This window comes from Manis pentadactyla, chromosome 7 (assembly GCF_030020395.1).
Source record: "Manis pentadactyla isolate mManPen7 chromosome 7, mManPen7.hap1, whole genome shotgun sequence".
NCBI lineage: Eukaryota > Metazoa > Chordata > Mammalia > Pholidota > Manidae > Manis > Manis pentadactyla.
In genome coordinates, this window is record NC_080025.1 from 96,069,814 (window position 1) to 96,089,329 (window position 19,516).

At 38.8% G+C, this 19,516-nt stretch overlaps 1 protein-coding gene across 2 annotated transcripts in view; it reads right to left on the reverse strand.

The window, feature by feature from the left end:
- Positions 1-19,516, reverse strand: part of RAPGEF5 (Rap guanine nucleotide exchange factor 5) — a 217,906-nt gene that overhangs the window by 147,252 nt on the left and 51,138 nt on the right. For both annotated transcript variants that reach the window (XM_036877421.2, XM_036877411.2), the window contains exon 6: positions 13,304-13,370. In XM_036877421.2, coding sequence (XP_036733316.2) covers positions 13,304-13,370 — 67 coding nt within the window. The remainder of the gene's footprint in view (positions 1-13,303; positions 13,371-19,516) is intronic.

A 19,516-nucleotide genomic window follows, 5' to 3' on the forward strand; every position in this document is an offset into this window, starting at 1 on the left:
AGATCCATTTTACCTATAAAATAGGATTCCAAACGATGAAAAAGTGAGAACAAGACTTGAACTAGAAAGAATGCTAGAAATCATGAGAGAACCAGTTCACAGTTGATAGGAAAACCAATTAGTTACAACACAATTTCTAGGCACTAAGCAGGGAAACACGTTTTTGTGAAGCTGACCCAAGGGCAGCAATTATGACCATCTCTTCTTTTTCCCTAGAGGGGCACAAAAAGAAATCCCATAGCAGGCTTCTTTTCTCTAACATTTTCACCAAAAGTTATATATCCTGGCATGGTTGTTTGCTTCTTGAGGCTTCATTTGCTTCAAGACCTTCTACAGATCTTACAGCTCTACAGAACTGACAGCAGATACCTTACTTTATCATTTGGATTTGATTGACAAGTAAGATTTTTTTAGCTCAGTGGGGTTTCTCAGAGGAGCGATAATGTACCTGAAGACTAAAAGAAGCATTTAGAAAATGCCATTAAAAGCATCAAAAGCAGAGGTATTACATTAAAGTTGGATGAACTGAAGAAAATGAGTAAGAGGAGAACAGAAACATACAGAGACATATAAACTGGTGAAAACTATAAACTAAATCAGCTCTGAGAAGGAATACAAGGGCATGAGAGTGTCTCATTAAATGGTCCCACGTATCAGATTTTGCTCTCATCCCCATTGATCTCTCTTCCTAAATTCTCAACACTTGATTTGTAATTTTAACTCATCTCTCAAGATATGGCCACAAACTCTACCCCTACCACCACCAGACTGGTTTTTACTGTGGACACTTAACACTGTTCTCTTTCACCATCCAAGTGACGGCTGACTTCACTGGACCAAGCAGTGCAGCATACCACACTACATGCCATCTGTCTTTCATAAGTGCCACCGACGTAACCGTGCCACCAAATAGGAATCTTATATATACAATTCATAACTTAGCCTAAATAACACCACTTCAGAGGTTTGACGATTAGACTGTTGAACAAAAACCACAAATTTTCAGACAAGATGTTTGTGTTTTCTTACCTCTACAATTTCCATCATGAAAATTTAGCCTAAAGAAAGAGAAATATCCCAACAGGGTTTGTTTGGGGTATTGTTTTCAAATAAACTGGAAGTCCAGAATCAATTTTTATGTCTATTAAAGGATGTTCATGTTTCTATTTCTTGTCTTTAGATGCTTCCCAAGTACTCTCAGTTCTTTACAATGCCTCAAAATTTAGCTTATTTCCTAAAGTTACATCCTAAGAACTATGGCTTTGAAAGCAACACTTAATTCACTGTAACCCCTTCCCTATATTTAGTTTACCCTGGGTTACTGTATAAATACATAAAAGCTGTGTCATCAATACTGAATACTCTTTTTTTTTTTGTCATGAACACTGGAATAATTCATGTTTAAATAAAATAATGCACAGAACCTCAAGGATGGGAACTGGTAGCTGTGTCATTCAAGGACTGTTCCTAGCCATGCAGCTAAGAACTGCATTATCAGAACAGAGACTCATAGTAAATGAAAAAGAGAAGATTTTCAAATTAACAAAATGGGCAGGGTCAGAAGATACTAGAAAGGAAGCTAAGGTGCTAAAGCAGAAACCATATGTATGTACAACAGGGAATCTATTTCCAGATAATAATACCCAGAGTGTTTCTGCAGACTTTCTACAATGGAAGGAGTTTATTATAGCCCAAGTCTTTTTCCCCTAGGCTAAAAATTTCTTACAGGATTTTATTGTTTAGGTTTTTGAATATCAGGCACTTGGGAGGGTGGCTCTTTCCTGAAAATCACCAGAAACATGGCCAGAATATCTATTTTATCATTCATGTTTGTATAAATTTGTAAATCTGACTGAATTATCAATATTTTTATTTCTACACATACCCTGTCTTCTCATGTTCCTTCAATATGAAAATGTACTTGTGTTTCCTCCAGGGTAGAGTTTCAGGTACTATTTTCTTAGGTGACACACCTTTTACCTGATGAACCTGAGCTGGGACTAAGGTTTTGGAGTTAAGGAAGCTGGGACTAACTAGGGGTTAAAGAAAAGAGGAATGTTTTCAAGACAGCCACATAAAGCTCCCAAGTTTGAACAAAAAGAGGTAAGTGAACAAGACAGCACAATAAATTGTACTGCTGGAGACCACTGTGCCCCCCAAACAACACAGACCTTGAAAAGTACACTTAGTAACTCTGCATTACGGATGTCACCTTCACTTTCCTATAATGCATTTAGGGATCATAGTAGATGAGCACTGTTATTTGAGTGACGTATGTAAGTATCTATCTTCTGGAGTGTGATGCCCACACCTAGTTAACAAAGTTTTCATACCATTACCAAAAGGCATGACTGCACTGTGGAGACCTAAAGCACAACCTGCATAAATGCATATACAATGAATGAAGGAATTTTAGAATTAAGGTTTTGACTAGTCCAACCACTCAACTTGGCCAAGGGCACATTGTTGGAAGAATTAAGAATCAAGGTCCTCAATCTCAGTTCAATGATATTTTCACTGTTTCTGACCAATCAGCCATCAACTGATTGATGATATTTTCATCATGAGAAATGACATTTTCTCCTCTGCCCTTTATTTAAATTCCTAAATACCACTACTCCAGCACCTTCCCTCAATTTATTCAGTCTTTTAGCTTAGAGATTTTCCCAGGAAGACCATTTCAACCAAATATATAGCAAACACTCTGCTGTCCATTCCTCCTTTCAAGAGGCTCTCTTGAATTTGACTTTCATGGAATAAACCGTTCCGTTATTTCCACTTCCACTCACCATCCTACCAGTTCCTCCTGCCCTCTGACTGCGGGAGCTCCCCAAGACTCCCTCTTCTATGCTGCTTTCCAATCAACACCTATCTGTGACAGGTTCCCATAACTTTATTCCTGACCTCTCTGAGTTCCAGATTCATGTCTCTGGGTGTTTCCTGAATATTTTTATGTTTCTACCTCTTCAAACTCAATAAGTCCAAAAATACATCATCTCTCCCTCCACATATTTTACACAATTTCCTAAAAGTATCCTTACTTTTCTATTCATGCAAGTTTAGAACCTTATTCATCTGACACCTCCTCTACTTGTACCCAGTCCTATTGATTTTTTAAAAATTCTTTGTGCTCCGTTTTGAATTCATTTTTCTTCTGGTTTCCACAAAAAGCATAAACTAGGTTGACATCAGCCTCTTAATCGGTCTCCCCACTTCCAACTCATCTTCTTTTTTTTTTTATTAAGGCATCATTGAAACACACTCTTATGAAGGTTTCACATGATCAACATTGTGGTTACTACATTTACCCATGTTATCAAGTCCCCCCCACACCCCATTTGTAGTCACTATCCATCAGCATAGTAAGATGCCACAGAGTCACTGCTTGTCTTCTCTGTACTACACTGTCTTTCCTGTGACCCACCCACACCATGTGTGTCAATCATAATGTCCTTCAACCCCCTTCTCCCTCCCTCCCCACCTGCCCTCCTTCATCCCTTCCCTTTGGTAACCATTAGTCCCTTCCTGGAGTCTGTGAGTCTGCTGCTGTTTTGTTCCTTCTGTTTTGCTTTGTTGTTATACTCCAAAAATGAGGGAAATTATTTGGTGCTTGTTTTTCTCCACCTGGCTTATTTCACTGAGCATAATACCCTCTAGCTCCATACATGTTGTTGCAAATGGTACAGTTTGTCTTCTTGATATGGTTGAATAATATTCCATTGTGTATATGTACATGTGTATATTTATCCATTCATCTACTGATAGACACTTATATCTTGACTATTGTAAACAGTGCTGTGATAAAATAGGAGTGCATAAGTCTTTTTAAATCTGGGATCTTGTTTCCTTTGGGTAAATTCCTAGGAGTGAAATTCCTGGATCAAATGGTATTTCTACTTTTAGTTTTTTGAGTAACCTCCATATTGTTTTCTAAAATGGTTGAACTAATTTACATTCCCACCAGCAATGGAGGAGGATTTTCCTTTCTCCACATCTTCACCAGCATTTGTTGTTGCTTGTCTTTTTGATGTTGGCCATCCTACCTGATGTGAGGTGATAGTTCATTGTGGTTTTAATTTGCATTTCCCTGATGATTAGCAACGTGGAGCATCGTTTCATGTGCCTGTTGGCCATTGGAATTTCTTCTTTGCAGAAGTGTCTGTTCATATCCTCCACCCATTTTTTAATTGGGTTATTTGGTTTTTGGGTGTTGAGTTGTGTGAGTTCCTTATATATTTTGGATGTTAACCCCTTATCGGATATGTCATTTATGAATATATTCTCCCATACTGCAGGATGCTTTTTTGTCCTGCTGATGATGACCTTTGCTGTACAGAAGCTTTTTAGTTTGATGTATTCCCATTTCTTCATTTATGCTTTCGTTTCCCTTGCCATGAGGAGATGCGTTCAGGAAAAAGATGCTCATGTTTATATTCAAGAGATTTTTGCCTATGTTTTTTTCTAAGAGCTTTATTGTTTCATGAGTTACATTCAGGACTTTGATCCATTTTGAGACAAGTTTTGTGTATGGAGTTAGACAATAATCCAGTTTCATTCTCTTACATGTAGCTGTCCAGTTTTGCCAACACCAGTTGTTGAAGAGGCTGTCATTTCCCCATTGTATGTCCATGGCTCCTTTATCATATTGGCCCTATGATGTATAGGTTTTTATCTGGGCTCTCTATTCTGTTCCACTGATCTATGGATCTGTTCTTGTGCCAGTACCAAATTGTCTTGATTACTGTGGCTTTGTAGTAGAGCTTGAAGTTGGGGAGCATAATCCCCCCAGCTTTATTCTTCCTTCTCAGTATTCCTTTGGCTATTCAGGGTCTTTTGTGGTTCATATGAATTTTAGAGCTATTTGTTCTAGTTCATTGAAGAATGCTGTTGGTATTTTGATAGGGATTGCATTGACTCTGTAGATTGCTTTAGGCAGGATGGCCATTTTGACAATATTAATCCTTCCTATCCATGAGCACGGAATGTATTTCCATTTATTGGTGTCTTCTTTAATTTCTCTCAAGAGTGTCTTGTACTTTTCAGGGTATAGGTCTTTCACCTCCTTGGTTAGGTTTATTCCTACATATTTAATTTTGATGCAATTGTGAGTGGAATTGTTTTCCTGATTTCTCTTTCTGCTAGTTCATCACTAGTATGTAAGAATAAAACAGATTTCTGTATATTAATTTTGTATCCTGCAATTTTGAATTCAGTTAGTTTTGGAGTGGATTCTTAAGGTTTTTCATGTACAATATCATATCATCTGCAAACAGTAACTGTTTAACTTCCATACCATTCTGGATACCTTTTATTTCTTTGTGTTGTCTGATTGCCAGGGCTAGGACCTCCAGTACTATATTGAATAAAAGTTGGGAGAGTGGGCATCCCTGTCTTGTTCCTGATCTTAGGTGAAAAGCTTTCAGCTTCTTGCTGTTAAGTATGATGTTGGCTGTGGGTTTGTCATATATGGCCTTTACTATGTTGAGGTACCTGCCCTCTATATGCATTTTGTTGAGAGTTTTCATCATGAATGTATGTTGAATTTTGTCAAATGCTTTTTCAGCATCAGTGGAGGCGCTCATGTGATTTTTGTCCTTTTTGTTCATGTGGTGTATGTTGTTGATGGATTTTCAAATACTGTAATATCCTTGCACCCCTGGAAGAAATCCCACTTGATATGCTGGATGATCTTTTTGATGCATTTTTGAATTTGATTTGCTAATATTTTGTTGAGTATTTTTGCATCTATGTTCATCATGGATATTGGTCTGTAATTTTCTTTTTTTGTGGTGTCTTTTCCTGGTTTTGGTATTAGAGTGATGCTAGCCTCATAGAATGAGTTTGGAAGTATTCCTTCCTCTTCTGTTTTTTGGAAAACTTTAAGGAGAATGGGTATTAGGTCATCACTAAATGTTTGATAAAATTCAGTGGTGTTCCAAGGGTTTTGTTCTTAGGTAGCTTTTTGATTATCAATTCAATTTCATTGCTGGTAATTGGTCTGTTCAGATTTTCTGTTTCTTCTTGGGTCAGTCCTAGAAGGTTGTATTTTTCTAGAAAGTTGTCCATTTCTTCGAAGTTATCCAATTTGTTAGCATATAATTTTTCATAGTATTCTCTAATAATTATTTGTATTTCTGTGGTGTCCATAGTGATTTTCCCATTCTCATTTTTGAGTCTGTTCATGTGTGCAGATTCTGTTTTTACTTGATAAGTCTGGCTAGGGATTTATCTATTTTGTTTATTTTCTCAATGAACCAGCTACTGGTTTCATTGATAATTTCTATTATTTTTTTCTTCTCAATTTCATTTATTTCCACTTTGATGTTTATTATGTCCCTCCTTCTACTGACTTTGGGCCTTATTTGTTCTTCTTTTTCTAGTTTCATTAATTATGAGTTTAGACTGTTCATATGGGATTTTTCTTCTTTCCTGAGGTAGGCCTGTATTGCAGTATACTTCCCTCTTAGCACAGCCTTCGCTGCGTTCCACAGATTTTGCAGTGTTATTGTTTTCATTTGTCTCCATATACTGCTTAATCTGTTTTTATTTGGTTATTGATCCATTGATTATTTAGTAGCATGTTGTTAAGCTTCCATGTGTTTGTGGGCTTTTTGTATTCTTCACATGATTTATTTCTAGTTTCATACCTTTGTGGCCTGAAAAGCTGGTTGGTACAATTTCAATCCTTCTGAATTTCTGAGGCTCTTTTTGTGGCTAGTACGTGATCTTTTCTTGAAAATGTTCCATGTGCACTTGAGAAGAATGTGTTTCTGGCTGCTTTTGGGTGGATTGTTCTGTAGGTGTCCATTAGGTCCATGTGTTCTAATGTGTTCTTCAGTGCCTCTGTCTCCTTATTTATTTTGTCTGGTTGATCTGTCCTTTGGATTGAGTGGTGTGTTGGAGTCTGCTAAAATGAGTGTATTGCCTTCTATTTCCCCTTTTTATTCTGTTAGTATTTGTTTCATGTATGTAGGTGCTCCTGTGTTGGGCACATAGATATTTATAATGGTTATATCCTCTTGTTGGACTGACCCCTTTATCATTATGTAATGTCCTTGTCTCTTGTTACTTTCTTTGTTTTGAAGTCTATTTTGTCTGATACAAGTACTGCAACTCCTGCTTTTTTCTCCCTATTAGTTGCATGAAATATCTTCTTCCATCCCTTCACTTTGAATCTGTGTATGTCTTTGGGTTTAAAGTGAGTCTCTTCTAGGCAGCATATAGATGGGTCTTGTTTTTTTATCCATTCTGTAACTCTATATCTTTTGATTGGTGCATTCAGTCCATTTACATTTAGGGTGATTATTGACAGATATGTACTCATTGCCATTGCATGCTTTAGATTTGTGTTTACCAAAGTTCAAGGCTAGCTTCTTCACTATCTAATAGTCTAACTTAACTCTTAGTATACTATTTCAAACACAATCTAAAGGTTCTTTTTTCCCCTATCTTCTTTTTCTTCCTCATCCATTCTTTATATATTAGGTGTTATATTCTGTACTCTTTGTGTATCTCTTGACTGACTTTTGGGGTACCAGATATAATTTTGCATTTGCTTAGTAATTAATTGGTTTACTACCTTTCCTGTTGCTTTGTTTTCTCTGGTGACAGCTATTTAGCCTTAAGAGCACTTCCTTTAGAGTAGCCCATCCAAAATACACTGTAGAGACAGTTTGTGGGGGGTAAATTCCCTCAACAGAAATTGTTTAATCCCTGCTTCAAATTTAAATGATAATCTTTCTGGGTAGAGTATTCTTGATTCGAGGCCCTTCTGTTTCATTTCATTAAATATATCATGCCACTCCCTTCTAGCCTGTAATGTTTCTGCAGAGAAGTTTGATGATAGCCTGATGTGTTTTCCTTTGTATATGATCTTTTTTCTCTCTTTGGCTGCTTTTAATACTCTGTTCTTGTCTTTGATCTTTGCCATTTTAATTATTATATGTCTTGATGTTGTCTTCCTTGGGTCCTTTGTGTTGGGAGACATGTGCACCTCCATGGCCTGAGTGACTATCTCCTTCCCCAGATTGGGGAAGTTTTCAGCAATTATTTCCTAAAAGACACTTTCTAATCCTTTTTCTCTCTCTTCTTCTTCTGGTTCCCCTTTAATGTGAATATTGTTCCATTTGGATTTGTCACACAGTTCTCTTAATATTCTTTCATTCCTAGAGAGTCTTTTTTCTCTCTATGCCTCAGCTTCTTTGTATTCCTGTTCTCTAATTTTTATTTCATTTACTGTCTCCTTTACCTCATCTAATCTGCTTTTACATCCCTCCATTGTATGTTTTATTTTGGATACTGTATTTTTCAAAGTTTCTATCTCTTTCTTGAATTCCTCTTTGATGTCTTAAATATTTTTCTGTAGCTCTGTGAGCATGTTTATGATTTTTATTTTGAAATATTTCTCAGGAAGATTGGTGATTTCAGTTTCATTTGGCCCTCTTTCTGCTGTTTGTGGGATTTAGGTTTGTACCAGGTGCTTTTGACGTTTCATATTTGTATGTGGCACTCTCTAGTGCCCAGAAGCACTACTCTCTGGAGCTGCTCAGCACCTGGAGTGATGGCGGAGGTCACAGGCAAGGGGTGCTGTTGCCTGCCTGGAGAAAAGAGCTTTTCCTCCTTCCCAGCAGCAGTGCCTGCCTCCACTGCCAGGGCCAGCAGGCTGAGCATGCAGGGAGCAGCATATATGCTATGCCCCTCTAGCTGCCATTGGTAGGGCTGCCCTTTGGCTGGTCTGGTGCAATGGCAGGGGGCATCAGGCTTGTGAGCTGGTGCCAGCTGGGAGGAAGGAGCAGCAGGCTGTATATTTCAGTAGGTGGTCTCAGAGATGAGTTGCCCACCATGGGGTTGGAGTGCCTGAAGCTACTGAAAGTTCCCAACCTACTGGGCTGAGTGCACCAGGACAATTTTGTCCACCTGACCTTTCTCCTGAGCAACAAGCTCTGTGTAATCCTTGCCCCTTTAGCAGCCCTTTCACTGTTGGGAAGTCTCTCAGAGTGCCTGCCTTCTTTTGTCCCAGAGCTGCTGGATGTGGATCCCTGTTTTCCACAACTGGCTGGAATCTCAGTCTCTATGATGGCTATTATGATTTTGCCTGTCTTAGCTTTTCAACCCCACTAACCTCCAGAGCACCATGTAATGTAGGTTTGTGCTCCCAGAGCAGATCTCCAGGGCTGGGTATTCAGTAGTCTTAGGCCTCTACCCTCTCCCTACTCCATTTCTCTTCCACGTGCCAGTGAGCTGGGGTGGGGGAAGGGCTTGGGTACTGCCAGATAACAACTTTGCTACTTTACCCTTTTCCATGAGATCTTCTCTTTTCCCCAGATGTAGGCAGACTGTTGTTGTCTTTCCTGTCATTCTTTCAGGATTAGTTGTATTTTCTATATTTTCATATTATATGTGGTTTTGGGAGGAGATTTCTATCTCACGTCTTACAGTTCTGTCTTTAATCCATTCAGTCATCTTCTTTCTTAATAATCTACTTCATCATATTCATATGTTGTTCAAAAAAATCTTCCAGTTTTCTTAACACAGACCTTCCCTAACCAGGTATGTCTTCTCACTATTTCCCCATTGTACTTTTTCATTTCTCTGTCTGTACACCATAAACCCTACAGCTAGAGGGGTTACTTAAGAGAATTCACCTGTCCAAATTCTGACTGCTTTCAATGGTGGTTCAAGTACAGTCTCTTCAACAAACCTTTCTGTTACTGTTCATGAATTTGCTATCTATATGCCAATATTTTTGATGCCCAATTGACAGTCACTTTTTATGCTAACTTTCTAAGTATACTTGTCTTCCTGATGTGGCTGTAGGAGCTGCATTGTATGTGTCTTTCCCACTTCTGAAATTATCCCAATAACTACATTGCATTATGAAAAATGAAGCATAGTAGTTAAGAGAACATGATTAGGAAGTAGTAAATTCTCAGTTTAGATCCTGGTTTTTTCCTTTCTAGATGGGTGACCTTGGGCAAGTTACTTAACCTCCACAAACTTTCATATCTACAAAATACAGATAATGCCACCTAATTCATAGCACTGTTGTAAAGAATGTGTATGTATGCTTGTATGTGCACACACACATAATGTTTAACATCATAACAACATAATGAGTGGTTTTTTAAAAAACAGACAGCTATTATTATTTTGCACACAATAAGCACTCCTCTTTGGTCAATATTTTAAACTGCACAATCTACAAATTCAATGCAATCCTTACCAAATTCCATTGCAATCCTTACCAAATTCCAATGACATTTTTCACAGAAATAGAACAAACGATCCTAAAATTTATATGGAACTACAAAAGACCCTGAATAGCCAAAGAAATCTTGAGACAGACAAACTGGATGCATTACACTGCCTGATTTCAAACCATATTACCAAGCTGTAGTAATCAAAACACTATAGTATTGGCAATAAAAATAGTCACATAGATCAACAGAACAAAAAGAGAGCCCAGAAATAAACCCATACACATACAGTTAGTTACTTTACAACAAAGGAACAAAGACTTATATAATGGGGAAAGGACAGTATCTTCAATAAGTGGTGCTGGGAAAACTGGACAACTATAGGCAAAAGAATGAAAGTGGTCCAGTATCTCAAACTGCACACAAAAATTAACTCAACATGGATTAAAGACTTACATGTAAGACTTGAAACCATAAAACTCCTAGAGGAAAACATAGGTGGTAAGTTCCTTGACACTGGTCTTGTTGATGATTTTTTAAATTTGATATCAAAAGCAAAGGCAAAAAAGCAAAAATAAATAAGAGGAACTGCATCAAACTAATAGCTTCTATACAGCAAAGGAAACCATTAACAAAATGAAAAGGCAACCTCCTATATGGGAGATTTGCAAATAATTTATCTAGTAAGGGGTTAATATCCAAAAGAGATAAAGAATTCATACAACTCAATTACAAAAAACAATTCTATTAAAAAATGGGCAGAGGATCTGAATAGACCTTTTTCCCAAGAAGGCATACAGTGGCCAATAGGTACATGAAAAGATATTCAACACCACTAATCATCTGGGAAATGCAAATCAAAACCACAATTAGGTTTCATCTCACACCAGTCTGAGTGGCTAACATCAAAAAGACAAGAAAAAACAAGTGTTGGTGAGGATATGGAGAAAAGGGAACCCTGTGCACTGTTGGTAGGCATGTAAATTGGTACAGCCACTATAGAAAACACTGAGTTAAAAAATATATGCATTTCTATGTTCATTGCAGCATTATTTACAATAGCCAAGATATATAAACAACCTACACATCCATGAATGGGTAAATAAAGAAAATGTGGTATGTATACACAATAGAATATTATTAAGCCATAAAAAAGAATGAAATCTTGCCATTTGCTATAACATAGATGGACGTTGACAGCATGATGTGAAATAAGTCAGAGAGTAAGACAAATACCATATGATCTCACTTATGTGTGGAATCTTAAAAACAAAACTCAAGCTCATAGGTAACAAAGAATAGATTGGTGATTGCCAGAGACAGGGATAAAGAGTGGGCAAAATGGGTGAAAGGAGTCAAAAGGTACAAATTTCCAGTCATAAAAAATGTCATGGGGATGTAATGCACAACATGGCAACTACAGTAAATAACACTGTGCTGTATATTTGAAAGTTGCTAAAGGAGTAAATCTTAAAAGCTCACATCACAAGAAAAAGTCTACATGTATGGTGACAGATGTTAACTAGGCTTATTGTGGGGATCATTTCGCAATATTAACAAATATTAAATCATTATGTTGTATACCTGAAACTAATACAGTTGATCATTGAACCACATGGGGGTTAGGGCACTGACTCCCTGTGCAGTAGAAAATCCACATAAAATTTTGATTCCCCAAAAATGGAACCACTAATAGCCTACGGTATATAAAATGAGTCCATTAACTTTAGATGCAAAAAAATGTAGAAAATAAATGTTAGGGTTGTATGTCCAAGAGAGAAGAAAGCAAGCAGAGGATGAATTAGTTGACACTTGCCCACAGGTGGATCCGGCCCCTGCTGGGAGGGGCACACTTTGAAGAGACAAAGGATTTCCTGCTCCTTTCTCTGGCCCCACTTGCCTCAGCATCTCTGCTCCTTTCAGATCCTGGTGTTTCTCTTTAGTCCAGAGAATGACCAGTTAGCTCAGTTGGTTAGAGTGTGACACTAATAATATGAAGGTCTCAGGTTTGATTTTCAAACAACATTTTTCCATTTCTACTGACCACATCACCCACAGAATCTGCTGCCTTACATCCAATTACAGATACTGGATATTTATTGAAAAAAAAAATCCACATAAAAGGGGACCTGTGCAATTCAAACCTACATTGTTCAAGGGTCAACTGTATAATGTTGTATGTCAATTATACCTCATTTAAGAGAAAATTTTTACATTAAAAATAAATAAACTGAAAAGGCCATGCTAATTGTTCTTTCTTAACATGCTGCCAAGATTCCATTTCACATGAAGTTTTACACAACCAGTCCCTGTATTTAGTCAAAAATAACTTTTCTAAGCTTCATTCCAAAAAATAGGAAAAGCAACTTTTAACCTTTGAGCTGTGACCAGATGCTAAGACCTGGTATATAAAACTCTGTGCAAGATCAGTTTCATCCACATACATAACCCAAGCCAGCATGATTTTTCAGCAAGTACCATTTTAATAACACGGTTAAAGCAGAGCTAAAAAAAAATCTCTGGGAAGGCCAGGAAAGTTATCAGAAAGCCAAGCCAATGGATAAAGACTGAGAGATAGGATTACTAGACCTTGCCAAAACTGCAGCTCACTGATTAGCAGCCATAGCTAGCTTTTTCTATGAAGAAGAGTATGAGTTTTCAACCAATAAGGCAATTAGCAACTTCGATTAGAGGCTTTAAAAAAAAAAAACAATGGAAATGTTGCAATCTAATACGTTAAAAACCAACAACTTGGCCTTTTGTTGGCTGACGTAGTTTTTTTCCCTAATGAAACAGTCTTTCCTCCTGTGTGCAGCAGGTCACAACTTTTCCTAGGTTAAGTCATACTGTACATAAAAAAAAAATCAGACATTACATATCTGCTAAGGTTCCAGAAACTTTCCACCAGAAATATCTATGATCTTTCAGGAAAGGATGCATTAAAGTATAGCAAGTCAATGCCAGTGTCTCCACTTGTCTTGACCTGGGCCTCCCACCATGATGAGCCACCATAGGACGAGCATCCTTCTATAGCGCTACCCAAAGCAACTTCCTTCAAAGACCTCGGGTCATTATTTACATGCCCCTGGGCAGGGAAATTGTCTTACCGCAGATGTAAGACGAGCAAGAATTTCATCGCTGCTTTCCTCAGAGTCTTCAATTTTCTGATGAGATCTTTGAAAAACAAAGAATGAATTACTCTTCAGCTTTGGTTGCTCAAATTTATTTACCAAGTTATGGGCAATACACAGCAATGATAGCACTATTGTTTAATACATTAGTGTAAGTACCAACACAAATAACGTGGCATCAATAATACTACAGGAGCACAACTGTGTTGCAACCCATCTGTTCCTTCAAAATCAATTAGCAAGAACCTCTTTATAATACATCAATTAAATCCTAAATTTTAAGTATTGTTCTCCAAATGATACCACAGATTAATCCTGACACATCAGATTTACAAATATGGGCATGCACAAAGTATAAATAGATACAAATATAAGGTGGGTAAGTACTGAAATTCCCTCTGGGTCTAAATGAAATCCAAATTGTGAAAATATGAAACATGAAATTTCCACTACATTTGAGTTTCAGCCAAAACAGTTTTATTGTGAAATGGTCTATTATAGGCCTAATTCTATGACAGGAATTGTGAGGAATACAAAACTAGAAGCAGCACTTGAGTCTTTTTAAAGAAACCATAGCCCAGTTGAGTAGTGAAGAAAATTATGCATATGTTACATTAACTATAGAGACATATAATATATTACATAGTATAAGATAAGTTGTTGTGTTTAGGCAAATTTTCTCATGTAATTCATTAAAACACTTTTACCTGAAAATGTATATATTAACATTATAAATTGTCTACTTCTTGAAACAAATCTTATAAAACTACATTTTTGCCCCTGATTTGGTCAAAGAAAAAAAAAATTCAACCAATGCCAAATGAATATATGTAATTTTCTTCCAGATCTATTTCCAGAAGCCTTCCCTTTCAACATTTTCTGTGGACTTAGAGAGATTGGTGGTAATTGCCCTGTAGAGCAGCGTTACCAGAGCGGCAGTCCACTGATTGATTTCAATCTCAGAAACTGCCATGGGCCAGCTGGAGCACTAGCCTTGTGGGGCAGGAGGGCTTCTCCCAGATCCTAGGAGAGCTAAGAAGAAGCTCTTTAAGTAGCAAAAAGCTAGTCGGATCAATTCTGGCATTGACTTTCTGTTTCTATAAATGTTATTAAACCCTTTTACAAGAAAAAGGCCATTCCCTTTAAATCAGAGCAATGAATTACAAACTACTGCCTTTACGAGAATTGCACAGTACAGGTATGAAGTAGTGCCGATATTGCCAAATTACTTGTGCAGCAAAGTGTTTGAAAAATAAATGATAATCTGACCAATCACAACAGTGGGATCTAAGTATTATAACTTAACCATATTCCCAAAAAAGCAAATTACCTTGATAATGAGTATTTCAAAGTGAGCTTGATTATTAAAATTTTCTATTCACAAGGTTTCCATAGACAAGAAGTTACACTGCGAAGAGATTTGCAACCCATTATAACCTGTCACCAAACCAGGTTTATCTGATTAAGCTGAGGTAACTGAACAAATCTAACAGGAAATGTAGAGTCAAACACCCTAGATGCAAGAGCACCAAACAAGGGCTCTGATGCTCTGTGTGTGTCTGTAGTGAGGCTCAGGCAGGTCGTGCCATCTCCTGTTTCTCAGACCCCAGCGGATACCTGAAGGATTAGGTAATGGGCACAGGGTATATCACACTGGCACAGATTCTGTCATGAATGTATTTTCTGCAAACTGCTAAAGGAACTCAAAATTCCAAGGGAAGCTCTGTGTATGTGACTGATAATGGCAATTTCATGAGTAATGGCTGAGCAGCTGCTGGGTTAGTGACAAATAATTTACTCCCTGCTCAAAAGCAAAACTACCTTTCATCATTCTTCCAGCACAAACGTGCCTTGACAAAAATGTTTCCAAAGGAAATACATGTAAGAAAGACAAAGAGATGTTCTCCTGAAAGCTGCCCTGAAGCCCATATCCCATTTTCATCACCTCACTCACCATACTTCATGCCCAGAACTTTCCAAGTCTTTCTCCAGCCCCAGAATCTCCCCCAAGCTCACCTTGTTTTTCCATTTGTTTTCAAAGTGGCTCTAGGTGGCAATTCCAGGAACTTTATTTTCACCCAAGTGGGGATCTTACAGGCTCCTCAAACTCACATAACTTGCACTGACCTCCTCTCACCCCCTGCCCTCACTGTTTCCATGGTCACCCTGTGGCCAGTCCCTCCCTCCTGCACCACCCACCTCTGCCAGTCACAGGGCCTCCTCACTCCCCATCCTCAGCCTCTGCTTTCCTTTGTTCCCTCCCTGTCAAGCCTCACTAATAGTCTAGGCCCTCACCTTCTCTTGCACAGATTATTTTAACCACCTTCTAACCAACTTCTTCATCTCTGGCTTCTCCAGTGCCCAGTCTCCTATAGAAACCAGGATCAACTTCCTAAAACCCCTATCTGGTCCTGCTCATCTCCAAGCCTTCTGGGATAATAATCCCATTGCCTACCGAAAGCTCGAGAATTCACAAATACTCTTCCTTTCCTGCTAATGTGCCCCATCCCCCCTGCACCATCAGGCACCTGCAAATTGTCTGGCATAAAGGAGGTTCTTGGGAGCAGGACTGGGGGCAGCAGGCAGACACTGGGAGAGCTTGAAAAAGGAGAAGAGAGAAGGGTAACACCTAACGACTCTCCTGCCTCCTCATTCCAGTAGCCCCTCCCCAACTGTGCCAAAATGTCCAGAAATGCCAGACTCTCATTCCCCAGCAATTTTTTTTTACAAAATGAGATAGATGAATTCTGATTATTTTTTGTATGTAAATACACATCAGTGCAACCCAGTGAGGACAAAGTTCTTACAAATAGATAGTGAAACAGGGCAAGGGAGAATAAAGAAAAGAACCAATTGTCATGCTTGCATATTTTTCTATTATTATTTAGGGGGGCTGTGCTGCTCAGTGAACAAGAGAGGAGGACGGAAGCTTTCAGTGTGGCTTGCAGTGGTTAGCAAAGGGAAGCAAAGAAACCCTGGCTGGACCCAGCAGGTAACGGCAGTGACAAATAACCTAAGACAGAGAAGAGAAAAGGAGTGGCCCCAGGAAGGAAGACCCATCCCCGAGGGTTCCTGCCAGCAGGAAGCTCTGGTCCAACAGGCACTGCCCTCTATGAATTCCCGGGGCTGCTTCTCAAGGTCTCTGTGTACCAACAACCCAAGCCAGACCCAGTAATTCTCCAAGAAAAAGTGCTGAGTCCTATTGCTGGGGTAAAGGTCTTTATAAGTTTGAGAGGTCTACAATATTGAAGGCTGCCATTGTGGGGACACAGGAATGGCTAAAGCCTGGGGTCCTCTAGTCTTGTTCCCCTAAGCAACTCACAGGACACATTTTCATTCGACCCAACCCCCACTGAAAACAAAACAAACCCCTGCCCTCCCTACAGTCTTCTTTATCTTAAATAATGGCAACCCACCCTTCCAGCTGGAAGCCATCCTTGACCCCTGCTCTCTTATACTCTACACTGTATCTATCCTGGAATTCTGCTGGCTCTACCTCCAAGGTGTATCACCCATTTACCACTTTTACCACCTGTACTATCACCACTGTTGTCCCAGCCACAGAATCTCTTACCTGGACCCAGGAATAAGAGTGGTCTTATTAATATGTAAACTAGATCATGTCTCTCCTCTGTTCAAAATCCTGAAATGACTCCCCAACTCCCTTATTACAAAGCCAAGTCTTTACAGTGGCTGACATCTCTCACTCTTTTCACTAGGCTCCAGCCACACTTGTTTGCCTTGAATAAGAATTGTGCCTTGGGCCTTTGCACTGGCTGTCCCCTTGATCTAGAACACTGCTCTCAGACATCCACACTGCTGTTTTCCCCACATCCTTCAAGTCTCTGTCAACTTTTTGGAGAGGGCTTTCCTGACTCATATCTACATCCTTCATTTCCTATTTTATCATCAAGTTTTCTTCATCAAGTTTTTCTACTTTAAACCAACACAAATCTGTTTTATAAAATTACCCTCCCCTATTGGACTGTAGGCTCCATGAAAGTAGAGATTTCTTTCTGTTTTGTTCAAGGTCATATTCCCAACACTTAGAAACAATCTAGTAATAGGGCATTCAATAAATACTTGTTGAATAAATTAACTGAGTAACTTAAACTTCAAAGAATGTTCTTCTATGAACCCCTGCACAAGATATTAGTGTTATCCACAGTCAGTTCAACTCAAAGACCCTGCTTATACTCAAGAATTATTTCCCTTAGCCATTCCATCACTATCCCAGCTCCCTGCAGTAGTACTTCCTTTCAATGAACTTCTAGTCCTTAACATCCAATAAGAGAGACTTTCTTATATCAAATACCAAAGAGCTGTTAACTTTGAAAGTATCTTAATAAAATAACAGCAACACAATGATTACCCCACTTCTTCATCTTCCCCTAAGATATAATTAGTGCAGACTTAGTTTACAACCTCACCACTTGTTTGACAATTCCGATTGCAACAGAGAAGCAGGAAGTTCCCCACCTGAGAAGGTCTCCCAACTCAAACTCCCAGCTCAGAGGGGACTAAACAGTCACATGGTGCTGAGTTCCAATGAAGAGCTTTAGGTGGCAGTACACAGGAGCCATTATCTGGGCAATGTAATTCATTTCATACCAGGCAGGCCCAGCATAATTTCTTGCAACCTGGATTTAACTGGTATCCCTTCAGGGGTTCCCAGAATTCTCTTAGTAAGAATTCTTTCATGAGAATTAGCAGAATAGGTTTGAGATTATTCCAATAAAGTTTTTTTTTTAAATAAAGCTTGCCATAAGCCTTCTATATAAGAGTAAAACTCACACTCCTTAAGCAGTGACCAAAACATTTGTACCTCAAGATTCAAGACTAATCAAGGCCCCCCATATAGAGGGTTGGAGAATTCTACTTCCTTTTCAACAATAGAAGAGGTTACGAGGTATTTCATGGTGGACAGCTGGAAGTATTTTCTTACAGAAATATTACCCAGATAATATCATTTTACATTTGTCTATTGATGCAACTTTCAAATGCATGAATACTGTCTATCTATCTGTGGCAGTACTGAATAGCATATGTGGGCTGCCAAGAGCTACCACTACGCACAACATTGTTCCTACAGGAAGTATGTTAAATGCATCCATAAAACAGACAAATATTTAGAGTCAAGTAGTTCAAGAAGTGAAAAATGCACATAATTTGGCATATGCCAACCAAGCAGAGGTGTTATTCACAACCTTTCAGGCACCCTTGAGCCAGCATTATACTGGGCACAGGCCTACTGCACAATTACAGAGGAACCCAACAACACGAGATGTGTCTTCAGTCAGCTTTCAGGTAAAATGCTCTTACTGACATCCCAGGGGCTTTCATTTGTTTCTGAGTGCCTTCTACACATATACCACACATCAACCTTCACATTAAACAAAGTTATTCTAGATTAGGACTTAATGAGGGTGGAAAACACACTGTTCTCCAAATCAGAATTCTGACAGGGGAGAGGATGGTCCTGGGGGATGTCAGGCAAGTCTGTCCATTACCTCCCACGGTCATCCCCAGAAGCCAAGCTGATGTTGACCTGCTGTGTCCCATGTGGTTTGGAGGGACTTGAGGGAAACACAACTGTTTGGGTGGGCTTCAGACTACCTCCACTAGAGGCTGATGAAATTCTAGGGTGTGGAATAAATCAGAACCAAGAGAAGCTATAAAGAAATCTTTCAAGCATGATCCCACAATAACTAGGAGATGCACAGCATGCACATATATGAAAAAAATATTCATTGGGTTCAGCAAAATTTATCTCTAAGATACTCTGCTAACACAAGTGAGAGTCACCTTGCCTGATCTGTGATTGTCAGAGGCATCTTGGGAAAAGTTACATCCAAGGTGATAAAGGATAAGGAGTGACCCTGGAACTGTGCAGGATTTCCAGGACAAGGAAGCAGGAAATGGCTAGAGATAAAGCCAAAGCCAGACCAGTCAGGGCCTTGTCTCCTACTGCTCAAGTTTTGGTTTTATGCTGAAGGCCATGAACTTTGGCTGTAAAGTCAAATAACAGCAACAGGAGATGGATGGAGCAAATGAGATGGATGGAGAAGTAACTACAAGATATAAAATCAAACAGAAGTTTGGTTTCTTATTATGATTGACTGAACCATTTGTTTACTGAAGGAGAAGAGCCAACAGGGTGAGAGACTGAGAAAGTAGGAACAAGAAGTC